The 12,676-nt window shown below is 39.9% G+C and overlaps 1 protein-coding gene across 1 annotated transcript in view; it reads right to left on the bottom strand.

Annotated features, from left to right (window-relative positions):
• The window catches only part of JAK2 (Janus kinase 2), a 90,560-nt gene that overhangs the window by 15,294 nt on the left and 62,590 nt on the right, over positions 1-12,676 (bottom strand). The window contains exons 16-21 of the mRNA XM_077817633.1: positions 12,451-12,601; positions 11,541-11,677; positions 10,328-10,517; positions 7,081-7,205; positions 1,867-2,039; positions 368-485 (exon numbers count right to left, since the gene is read on the bottom strand). Of these exons, the coding sequence (XP_077673759.1) occupies positions 368-485; positions 1,867-2,039; positions 7,081-7,205; positions 10,328-10,517; positions 11,541-11,677; positions 12,451-12,601 (894 nt within the window). The remainder of the gene's footprint in view (positions 1-367; positions 486-1,866; positions 2,040-7,080; positions 7,206-10,327; positions 10,518-11,540; positions 11,678-12,450; positions 12,602-12,676) is intronic.

The following is a 12,676-nucleotide window of genomic DNA, read 5'->3' as shown; positions in this document are numbered from 1 at the left end:
TGTAGCTAAGAAGGGTCTTAGAAATAGTTGCAAACAGCATTAAGATGTGTCAGTCATACTTGAGGCTTTAGTATGGGAAAGTCTGACATCTGAGTATTTTAAAACTGTTTCATACAGTTATGAACCCTAGTATTGCTACAGCTTTTACAGATGTCAGATAATTTTTTACCCCTAATTAACATTTTATGCCTTGGTACTAGTGGTTTTCCGTATCTTTCATCCTATAACTGTATGCTGTGCTACGAAAATCCAATTCTCAGCATAAAAGGAACAGTAAATAACTAGAGATTTAGATCTATGTACGGTCTAAATCTTTAGTTAAGATCAAGAGAGAAGGCACTCCAGAAACCTGTAACTATGCACTGACCGCTGGAGGGCTTTTGCTCTTTTCAATATATGTGAAGAGTTCATACAGGACCACTCCAAAGCTCCACACGTCAGAGGCCACAGAAAACTTGCTCTCGGTCAGCGATTCTGGAGCATACCTGTATCAAAAAGTCATGGGAATCAGCAGCAAAGTTAATATGGAAGGGAAAAAGGGACGTTATTCTGCACCTTTCTTATTTTTAGGATTAAGGCATCTTAATTTGATAAACCTAAAACATGTCATAAGTAGATTTTCTTATTACATGTTTACAGACATGAATACCTCTGCATTTTATTACATTACCATCACTTGAATCTATACTTTATTTTACTTTTTAAAAAAATATTTAAATCTTCCTGATTTCTGTTTCTACATCGGTGTACTCAGAACAGTTTATCATAACTTCCTTACTTATACAATATGATGAACAATACAAAAAACCCTCTCGTGTGAAGAACCTGACCCAAAGCCCATTCAAGTCAATGAGTGTCTTTCCATCAACAACATTGTGCTTTGGCTCATGCCAACTGACTGTTCTCATATAAGCCCTCCTGTCCCAGTACTCAAGAATCTAATATCTATGTATGTTGAACACTATATTCTCAACTCTCTTCTTTAGAGTATAACATTTCTAGAGTGCTTAAAGCGGACAAGTACTGCTCATGTAAATAGCATGCACTCTGCTCCCGAATACAAGTAAATTAAGCTCTTTCACATAAACATGCATCTATTTTAGGATTTCCTATGGTCCCCAGCTCCATAGTATTGTAATGTCTACACAGAGTCTTCTCTTTTCCCTTCCCTAGTTAAAAGGAGAGACTGCTTCTAGATTTTTTTTTTTAAGCATCTGCTTATTACAGAAAAGTGTTATCAAAGAGGAGGATTTTGTGGCGTGTCCTGAAGACTCTGGATGATTTGGATCTACTCTGGAAACTCATCCCTCACCTGAACTTTACCTTCTACTCTCACCATCCAGGGAGAAACTCTGCTGAATGTGGTCAGAAGACATGGACCTTGGTATGCAAGAGGCTGTCTAAGATATCAGGCAGGCAGATGTGAATGATCAACCTACAGGTACCTCAAAGGCTGAAAACTTTAAAGCCATGTGAGAACTTCTATCTGGTTATATACAAGAAGTGCAAATCCAGGAGGGAGAGTCCACTGAGACAGGTTACTTTGGAGAATACTCTTCACATTTCTTTAAACTTCTCAACCTTTCAGCACCTTTGCTGATAATATTAGAGAATTTAAAAAAAACCCAGCTGGAATACACAGATAATTATTAATTTCATGAGAGCAGCTTGAAAACATCCACATTTACAGATTTCTATACAGTAACTAAAATCCTGTACGTGACTTTTTATGTGGAGCCACAGCTACGGACTTTGGCTTTTAGACTCCACAATAAGCAAAAATATTAGCATATTTCAGCGCAATAAAATCCAGCTCTCTGCACTACAAACACCCAGTCTTGTTTCATGAAGCAAATGGAAACTCACCAAAATATAGGGCTTTCTCCAGGCTCTTTTACTTTGTAGTATTCTTTGTCTTGTGGCAGGACTTTTGTCAGTCCAAAGTCTCCAATTTTAACTCTGTTCTCATTCTCCACTAAGATGTTTCTCGTTGCTAGATCCCGGTGAATGTATCTTTTTGTGCCCAGATACTCCATGCCCTAAGTGTAAAGATAATACACAAATTAAATAATTGTTATTAAAATTCAATAGAGATAAAGGGCCAAATTTAGCACTGGCATAAGTGGCTGTAATTTCATCAACTTAAATGCAATCTTATTTGTCTATGGCAGTGGTGAATTTGGTTCAGAGTTTAAACCAAATACAGGAATAATAGCAACCTTTTTTGTCTGAATGCCTATCTTTTTTGGAGAGAGCTTCTTAATGCTTCAAGGTGCAGTAAACTTCCTTAGCTGAGGGGAGTTGGATTGGACCCTCCTCTGAGCCCATCAACATTACTCCTAGCTTACTGAGAAGAGCAACTTCTGTATCTCCCTCTCCAGGCCAAACGTGCTGTGCTGGCAGACCTGCAGCCATTAGCCCAGGGTGAATGAAAGCCAGGTTACGTTTCTTGCACCATAACACGAAGTGCCAACCAAGCCAGCCCTGTTTGACTGCCAATCTTGGCTCTGCTTCCCCTTCTCTCCTTTGCTTGCTCTACCCAGCTCTATTTCATCATCCTTTTTGATCCCTACAACCTGTGTGATCTTCCTCGTGCCCCCACCAGCACTCACCCTCACAAACATTCACTCTCATACTCTGAGTAGGGACAACTTATGACCAGCGCTGCATTGAAGAAGACCTCCTTTCTGCTGTTTCTGCTCCCCAGATGTCAAACATCCTACAGGAGCAAGCAGTTTGGCTATGGTGACTATTCCTTTTGTCACGGCTGAAATAGGAGAGGGGGGAACATGGGCATAGTTTGGAGGGAGGATGGGTGAGCATTGCCCCTCCACCCCAACTGCAAGCCTCAGACACACGCATAATTTGCCCCTCCACTCATAGCCCCATTGGCCTGACTAAAAATGCCCCCCAAAAAAATACAGAAGTCAAACTATGCCTATGGGATGGGAACCAGCTATAGTCTTTTATGGTAACTAAAGAGAAAATCCTGTTTGGGCAGCTGTACCTGGTGGGAAGGAGTCGACACAGCACAGCGTGGTTTAGAAGCTGACCAATTCCAATGTATAACAGTTTGGAAACATTAAGCAAGCCAGCTGTTCAATGACTTCACATGAATCCTTTCCTTTCCTTCAATGCATCTAAAAACCAGCAAGCGTTGTTCATCGAAATTTTGGCTGCTGACCAAACTTTTTGGCATAAAATTTTTCCTTGCCATTGCAGGGGCCTCTCTGCCTGTGGCACATAATACTCCTGTGGGCTGTAATACTTTTGTCTAATCTTGGTTGTTGGGTGTAATATGTGGGTGCTGAGCGGTGCTGGAGGTGTGTGATATGCAGGAAGTCAGACTAGATGATCTGGTGGTCCCTTCTGGCCTTAACGGTAGGACTCTAAAAAACTAAACCTATGGTGCAAGAGGAATAATGTTTTGAGGATGAGCACCTCAGAGGTAGCAGGTCCAGGGCCAGATTTACACCTTATGCGCCCCAGACTTCTGTCAATCTTTTTGAACAGATTTTTCCTCATTTTCTTTATACCACTAGATGGCACCATTGTGTGTCAATACTTTGCTGCCAGGCAGAAGGATGGCCTGATGCCCTCAGATGCAAGCTCTTAATGCCTCTCTGTGGATGGCACATTAACAATGCTAGAGCAGCACTTTTGCCCTAAAAATCCATATATGCCCCTTCCATGACATGCCTAGTTTCCATCACAAGACCTGACATCGCTCTCAAATCCAGGCTTCTTCCATGGCTGTCCTGATTCCTCAGTCGGGCCACTGGACTGGGAAACTGGTATGGTTTCAGAATACCACCTTTGGAGCTATTTCCCTATGCTTCAGACACTGTAAATGGAAATGCTATCCTCCTCTACCTCTAAGCTTTCAGCTGAAAACAACCCCATGGTTTATAATTTATAAAATGCACAAGAGATTGATTTATTTGAATCAGAGCTGTCATAAGGGCCTATTATTTATTTGCCATGTAACACCACATGGTATATATTTGTCCAACCGTATGTCCCTTTTATTTCCATTAATTTTAATGGGAGTCATGCACATATTGAGAGGAAAGCATGGGCGGCAGTATATTACTCTGCCAAAGGGAACCTGAATCCAATGTCTCCACTATTTTTTAGCTTCCCTCAAGACAGAAAGCGTCTAGAAAAAAAATATGTCATTGGTGACAAGATCCAGCATTATATAAATCCATTGAAATTTCAGCAGGAAATAAACAGAAAAGGACAAGGAGATGCAGTTTTGAAAACTCCAGACCAACGTTTACAAAAAATGAAATAACTCCTTGGATCTCTTAATGGAATACACTTTTAGACCAAAAGAACAGATGCATAAATGAAAACAGCAGGTACAAAATCTCACCCCAGAACAGTAACTTTGCCTACAGTGATTAGCTCCAATCTTTTTCCTAATTAGAAGACAGAGTCAGTAAAGTAAGATTTCTGTGGCATCTATCTCAACAACATGTTGCAGTCAGAGCCAGCTTCTGTATTCTGGCCAGGGCTTCAAAATAATTTGTGCCACCACTCTCCACCCCCGAAACATCCACGACCATAATACCCATGAGCCAAAGGGCTGCCTTTCAGAGCTGAGGAAGGGTTAGAGAGAATTCTCAGATACATTCCAAAGTTTAACTCATTTTACGTAAAAAGCATGCGTGTGGGTGAATCTATAGGTCCCACCAGCTTCCTGCTGCAGAAGTGGAGCCTTGACCCCAAGTGCTTGTTCTTTTCAACCTAATAATTGTCTTATAACAGCTATATTTGAAAGTTCTCTCTGCAAGAGAACTGGCTAGAAGTTTAATTAAAAAAAAAAAAAAAAGAAAAGAAAAAGCAAAGATTCTCCTTTACATTTCTAGTTGCCCCCAAATCCAAGGGGCTCATAGCTGGGCTTTGTAGGGCCTGACAGGCCAGTTTTGACTGCAATGCTACTGTGTACATCATTTGTTGCTTGCTCAATCTGGGCTCTTGAAAAGTTTAAATTAAATTTAAGTATAAAGGAAAAATATTCAGACTTCAAAAAACGACAAATGGCTCCAAAGCTAGTTCAGGAGACAGCAAAAGTGTATCAAGAACTTCCCAAAGCAGGATCCAGAGGCGGGAAACTCACCCAGGGCCAGTCCCCTCCCTGTTCTGGTACCTCGCAGCACTTTGCAGAACTGCACACAGATTCCTACACTTTGCCACCACACAACTAGCTCCTGATGCACTAACTGGCACCTATAGAAGCATCCTCATTAGTTACAAGAAGAGCTGCCTCTGGGAGTGCTGATTTTCATAGCAGAGGACTTGTAAAGTGTCAACTACAAGCCATGGGGCTTAGGAAATAATGGGATGGAGAAAAGGGAGTGACAGAAGAGATGGCAGGGGAGCAAAGAAACATGGCTTAAAATATTGATGTGAGAAAAGATCAAAAAAGGGGGAGGAATTTACATTTAAATCACTGACGTGGGGAAGAAACTTTTAAAAAGTCTTCTTTAAAAATATCAATAGGAAGAAATGTGGAGCAAAAAAATAAGGGGAGATTTTAAAATGTCAAAAAACTCAAAGACAGAAAGAGGCAGAATAAGAGAGGGGGGAAAGAGGGCTCATGAAGAGGAAGATATGAGGATTTCTCCCATCCCATATTTCATGGCCAAAGCATGGTACAGTATGGTACAGTATTTCAGACAGTAACTACTTAGTGTCTCAGTAGTTCAAAGCTGAATATATTTACCAAACAAAGTAACAACTACAAAAAAATCCTCTCAAAAGGAGCGACTTCAAAGAGTCTTTTGAACAACCTTAACTGTTACTGAACAGAAAAGTTCAGAGCAACAATAAAATCCTGCAGGTAAGAATAAAAAGGTGAAACTGACATTTAACCATAGCTAAATCTGCAGGAGTACAACTGGTGGCATAGTACTCACAGCTAAAAACTAGTCACAGAAGAATCTGGATGCATATATAGGAACATTCACATACACTACAATTCTTATACAAGTTTACGGTTTTGTTCCATTTAGATGTTGAAAAGATTAACTTGTTTTAGCCTTTGGCCAAAAATAAAATAAAATAAAATAAAATAAAAGGTTTTGGGGTTTTTTATTTTTTTAAGAAGTTTAATGAAAAGGTCAGAATTTTACAAAAATCCTGGATATTTGGTGAAATTTGAAATGTCTACAGTTTCTCCTGTGCTGAACACAATAGGTAGGGAAGCTATATTATGTATAACCCGCCTCATGAAGGAGGCCAGATGAGGACATCCACAATGTTGGATGCCTATTTGGTTCTCAGGATTTCAAAACTCATATTACATCAATACCAAGCAACAAGGCAAGCAACACAAATATTGCAATTTTGGGTATTTCTAGCAGGATTCTGGCTTCTGTGCCTGGGTCTCAGGAAAACACAGCACATGCTTCTTTGCTTTTAGTGAAAAAGCATCCAGTAGAAGGCTAACACTGTGTAAATATAAAATCTTTGATTGTTTTATTATAGGTTGTGGTAATGGTACTATTATAGTTGAACAACCAGATCTTGAAAAATCTGCTAGCCCACGATGAATAGAAACCATACCTAGGTGTCATCAGCTTCTGGAAAATCTAATCTAAGCTTTTATTAAAAAAAAAAATTCTAGCCCTTATGGCTGCAAAGATATCCTTATGGCTTCAAACACAAATTAAGTGGAAGTGATGGCATGCTGTCTGTCTGAGTTAGGAAACAGACAAGCTTCAGTGCCTCTGTTGCTGCTCACATCTTTATCAACTAAAGAGTATACTGGCATGTACTACAGAATGCTTTACTTTCACACAGTAAGAAGCACATAACACCAATATCTAAAAGGACATTTGACCAACTTGCTTAGAATAAGCAAAAAGGTGATTAGTTTTCAGAGATGTGGTGGTCACCCTTTGAGAAGTAGGACATCTAGTTACTCCCTACTCACAAACCAGTGTTGACAATGAAAACAAACATTCATTTGCTGAATCAGGCATTTCTAATCAATAAACATTCTTTAGGGGTAAGCATTGCTAACAGACGGCAGGTATGTACATTGTAAACAGCATCAAAAGGTTTCCTTACCTTGCATATCTGAGACGTATATTGCAGAAGTTTCTTGTGATCCAGCCTCTCCTTGTGTTTCTGGATATAGTCTCGCAAACTTCCATATGGTAAATATTCCATTATTAATCTCAGATTTCTACGACCTTTTTAAATACATACAAAATATAAGGTTCTATTTTTGTCATTTCTTAATACAAATAATTATATACGTCTGCAAATAAATTTACTAGCAAACAGTGCTGAAAATATTTAAATATTTCACCCTGGAGGCTCTTCTATTCTTGCTCCATCAGAACATGTGTAGTTCCCTTCCTTACATAAGTGAGTGACTAGAACAGTCTTACATAGCCTGTGTCACACCACATTCTTACTCTGTATGGAAGTAAGATGGATAGATTTGCAGGTTTAACCTTGGCCGCATCTGCACTACATATACCACCATGGTTTTGTAACGAGGTCATGACACCCTCCTCCTCTGACCTAGTTACAATAAACACAAAGTTGAACTATGTCCACAGAGCAGAAGATAACACAGTTTTGTGTCAGACATCTTTGCACGTTCATACTATCACAATGCCCAGCCATGTTTGTATCAGTGCATCCTGAGAAATCTGGAGTTATGGCACATCTCAGCAGAAAATACAAAGTCAGGAGGTCATACACAGAGTGCCATCAACAGCACATGGGGCAAGACACCCCATAGAGCTAGAAAGAAGTAGGAGTGACAATCCAGTTACATGGGTATGCGCAGGGATCTCAGCCACACAGCAAATAAAGCTTCAATTTTGCAATGGACAATGCACGAGCATACCACTGTACCCATGCAGAACTGAGGTGAAGTCAATAGGAAAGAGTATCATGTTAATGAACACAAGATTAAACACATACTTGTCCCTGTCTACATGTTTAAAATCATATTAGTAAACACCATGTATTTTTCCAGTGTAGAGAAGGTCGTAGAGAAAGGACTTCTAAAATGTGATCAATGTTTTATTTTGCAGTGCCAAAGTGACAAGAATGCACAACGAACTGAGCAAAACACATGGATTGTGTGTGGTGTGTTTGTACACATTGTCTTCTATGAATACCTAGACATCCTCTCTCACTCAAACCTCAAACTTTCACAGCTGGATACTTTTCTAGTAAAGTAAATAAATATACAAACAGATGCATCCAACCTAGAGCAAACTAATGACTCCATAATTGAAGAAACAGTTACAGGACCGATGGAGAATTCTCTGTTAGTTTACCAGCAATTTTTAACCAGAAATACTCAAGTGCCTTATCTAGAGTACATCTTAAATAGCACAAGATTCTACAATAAATTCTGCTAAGCCCAAAAAACTGACAATGCAACAGATTTAGGTCTTTTTAAAGAGGCTTCACAGCAGACAATTTTTCTCCAACTATTTTCTAATGAAGGAGCATAATGAAAGTTGATCAGTCTCTCAATTTTACTATGTCCCATAACATATCAGTTGTGAAATAAATGGCAAGAACACAGACTAAAATGAAACACTACTTCATATAGCACAGATTCAGCCCGCTGAATTCACTGTCACAGGTGGACACTGAGTTAAATATTGTACCTGGATCACTGAATGAATATTAATGCCCTCTGTGGTTCACAAACTGAGAGTGCCATACTGGCTCAGTTCATTTGTTCATGAAGTATACTACTTTGCTCCAGCATCAGGCAATATCTGTTGCTTCACAAGAAGATAAACAAATCTCAACACTAATGATACACCTACCCACTAGTATGCAGCGCTGTGTGGTGGTGGTGGTGGGGTGGGGGTGGGGGGGCAGGGGATTCCTTCCTGAGCACAGCAGGCTATCATCTTTTAGGAAAAGTTTACTAATCGGTTTCTCTCAAGAGAACAAAGACCTCCTTTGCAGGGTAGAATGAGAGGCCACAGACAAGCTCAACAAAAATTTTCAAAGTCTGTAGGCCCTGGGGAAAAAAATTACTCCAATGAGGCAGTAAGTGAGAGCAAATCTACTAAAATCCACCTAATCCTGGTTTTGATTAGAGAAAGGAGTGAGAGAAGTTATGCAGCAATTTAGTCCTGCTGTCTCTGAAATCAGAATTTATAAAGGCAATCTTCTCCCACATTTTCATTTACCTAAAATAAATCAAATTGTTATCGCACTGTAATAGGACATAATCACAGAAGTGCATTTAAACTTTTCTTTAATCACTGAACGTATTTTTAATTAAATACCGTGTCAGTGAATGCTTAGTAATTGTCCTTTAGCCTGCCCAGCAATGTGCATTTATCTACTTAAACCCACATTAACATAAACGCAAATTTGTGTATTTACACTCAGCTACTGCTGCAAGTTAAGCGCTGAGTCCCAGCCACAATATTTACTTAAAATACATGTGAAGGTGAAGTGGAAATGCTTATTTCTGAAGCAAGAGACTATTAGTATGTCCAAAGTTATATCTGATTCATGCTTTAACTAGCACCCCTAATACAAAACAGAAATTAGTCTTTTAAAGTTCCATCTCGTTACACAGGTGAAGATGGTAGCTGCCGTCAAGTTGGTCAGCAATGTTAACAGCTTGAAAAGCTTCATTTTGGTTTGAAAACAAGGTTTTTTAAAGCAAAGACCATGGGTGAAATCCTGACGCTACCAATGAGAATGGCAAAACTCCCACTGATTTCAACAGAGCCAAGATTTCACTCCATGACTTTAAAGCTTCTAACACACTCCCTGGCTATTCTCCTCTCATAAAGGAAGTCCATGAAGCGGTGAGTTTCACTCTGCTGAGACACGGCAGTGAGTCAAAAACAAAAAGTTGAAGAAATATTTAGGTTCCCCAACATTTTTATGGAACTATTGATGACTTTCTACACAGATTTTTGTCTGTACTTTACAGTGTGATTAGTTGCAAATAGTTACAATTTTACTTTTAAAGAAGTTATCAGAGAATAGTAGTCTATAACTGCAACAGATTAACTAGATGAAATTGTGTCCATTTGGCAGAATGAAGCACTATATGATGGACACTGATTCTTTTGCTATGCCATCTATAAAAGCTCTGATAAAGTCAGGAAATGTATCCCAACAACATGAAAACATTTAATGGAGTTCTGGCTTTGTATTGATTAATAAGCAGTGTGAGCAAGGAAGGACAAACACCTGTTAGGCATGGTCTAGATAATACTTAGTCCTGCCTTGAGTGCAGGGGACTGGACTAGATGACCCCTTGATGTCCCCTCCAGTCCTATGATTCTATGTTAAATGCTTTACATACCGGCACTGTAGCACACTCCCTTGTACTTAACAATGTTATCGTGCTGCAGGGATTTAAGGATTTCAATTTCCCTTTCAAAATCTCGTAGGTGCTCTTCTGTGCTGTGCTGTAGCTTTTTCACAGCCACTACCTCTCCAGTATTGTCTTGTAGTGGGTCATACCGGCACATCTCGACACTGCCAAAGTTACCCTAGACCAAAACAGAAACGCAAACTAAAAAAGCCCATGTCACAGTCGTTTCCTAATCACCTGTGTAGGACTGCACCAGGATTAAAGTGACCAGATTTTCAAAGTGAAAAACCAGGACACCAGGCTGCCGGGGGGTGGGGGTGGGGGGAAGTATCGCAGGGGACAGTTTAGGTGGGATTAGGGGGAGATGTGTTTGGGAAGCAGGTTGAGGAGGTGGGAAGAAGGGGAAAGAGGATATTCAGGATAGTTCAGATACAAAAAAATAATCAGCTACCATGCCGAAGAGCTTAGGAGCAATTTTAAATGAATCTAAGAGCAGAAAATAAAAATGGAAAAAGATAGGTCTCTCTTGGTGTTAGTAACGCACTCCTGAAACATTTAACCGCTCAGTGCCACTAGATTCAGTGCAGAGATTCCATCCCAGAGTTCTCTCCTGTTTAGTGATATCCTACACAGTGACTGACAGGCAAAATCAGGACAGAATGTGCATTGTGCTTATATCTGTCTGAAACTGTGTTTACACAATCTATTCCAGTAACACAAGGGTGCAGTGAAAATAATGTATAAGAAATCACCGGGAGGCAATTGAAAGGTGGGGTTCTTCCAGCCACTTAGGGCTTGTCTACACTTGAAACGCTACAGCAGCACAGCTGCGCTGCTGTAGTGCTTCCTTGAAGATGCTATCTACACCAACCGGAGGGGTTTTCCCAGCAGCATCGGTAATTCATCTTCCCAAGAGGCAGTAGCTAGGTTGATGGAAGAACGCTTCCGTCAACCTAGTGCTGTCGACAGGGGGACTTAGGTCAGCTTAACGCCGCCGCTCAGGGTGTGGATTTTTCACATGCCTGACAGACGTAGTTAAACCGACCTAATTTTTTAGTGCAGACCAGGCCTTAGAGTTCAAAACTTCCTTCCAAGTGGCTAATCACCCATAAATGAGAACATGCAGAGTCATCTCGAAGAACCTCAGTTACACCTAAGTAACCTTACTTCTTTCAGCCAATTAGAGTTCAAAGCTTCCTACCTTGCCAAGTTGCTGTAAGAACTTAAGGTGTCTCTCTTCAAATTGCGTTGGGTCCCTGTCTTCAAATGCCCCAGAAAACCCAAGAGCACCAATCCTCATGTTTGGCAACATGTCATTTTCTGTCAATAGCTCATAATCTGGGCAAAAACAAAAACAAAAAAATGATGAAAGGGCGAATGTTGTCATTTTGCTGACATGCTCCCCTCTCCTCTCAATATTCTATTATGCTCTGGATAGACATAAACAGTGTATTGAACTCAGTTTCCTAAATAAATATTAGATACTATGTTGCTGCCATAAAGAATGACAAACCAGCAAATTGGAGTGACACTCTGGATGCTGCTGGGCCAAAAAAAAAAAAAAAAAAAGAGACTGGTCTTGACAGCTGACTAATAGTGACCCTTCTCTTAAGAATTTTCAAACATGCATTTTTGCAAACCAATCCTTGCTGGTTTAACTATAACACCTACTGTGCAATGGCCCCTTTTCTAGGGGGGACAACATTCAAAAATCAGAAGGGCATTTGGTAACCAGAGAGTAAGTCTGCAGGAACAGTAGCAAGTTTAGCAGTATTTATCCCAGCACCTGGGAGAAAGTACAAGGATCATTGATATAATGTGCTTCACTAAGAAGCTAGGCGTGCAATCTTGCCAATGTATTTGAAATAAATATTTATAATACAATGAAAATGTTTTGGGTGATCCCCCAGTAAAATTCACTTTTAATAGCAAACTGGAAAACAATAAAATATATTCATTATAATTTCTGTTGTTTATATTCTGGTAGTGCCTTGGACCAGGATCCCATTATTCTAGGCATTCTGTGGACACAGAAAAAAAACAACAGCTCCTGCCCCAAAGAGTTCACAATCTTCTACCAAAAATCCATTCCCTTTCCTTCATGAGCTTACCTGGCGTGAACAAGCTGTTAAGATCACGTATAATGGCTCTGAAAGAAAGTCTGAAATCTGGCTCATAATCCATACAGTTGTTTATAAGATTTGCTAGTTCTGTCCAGTTTGGAGCAGGAAGCTGGTGCCTATCTTCATAAAACTGTAGCTTCTAGGATTAAAGATATACAAGATGCTTTAGCATATAATAGCATTCTCAGCAGCTTTGTGACAAACATGGTATCTG

Source organism: Eretmochelys imbricata, chromosome 5, assembly GCF_965152235.1.
Source record: "Eretmochelys imbricata isolate rEreImb1 chromosome 5, rEreImb1.hap1, whole genome shotgun sequence".
Lineage (NCBI taxonomy): Eukaryota > Metazoa > Chordata > Testudines > Cheloniidae > Eretmochelys > Eretmochelys imbricata.
Note: the sequence above shows the minus strand (reverse complement) of the source record. Positions and strands in the feature narration are given on the sequence as shown.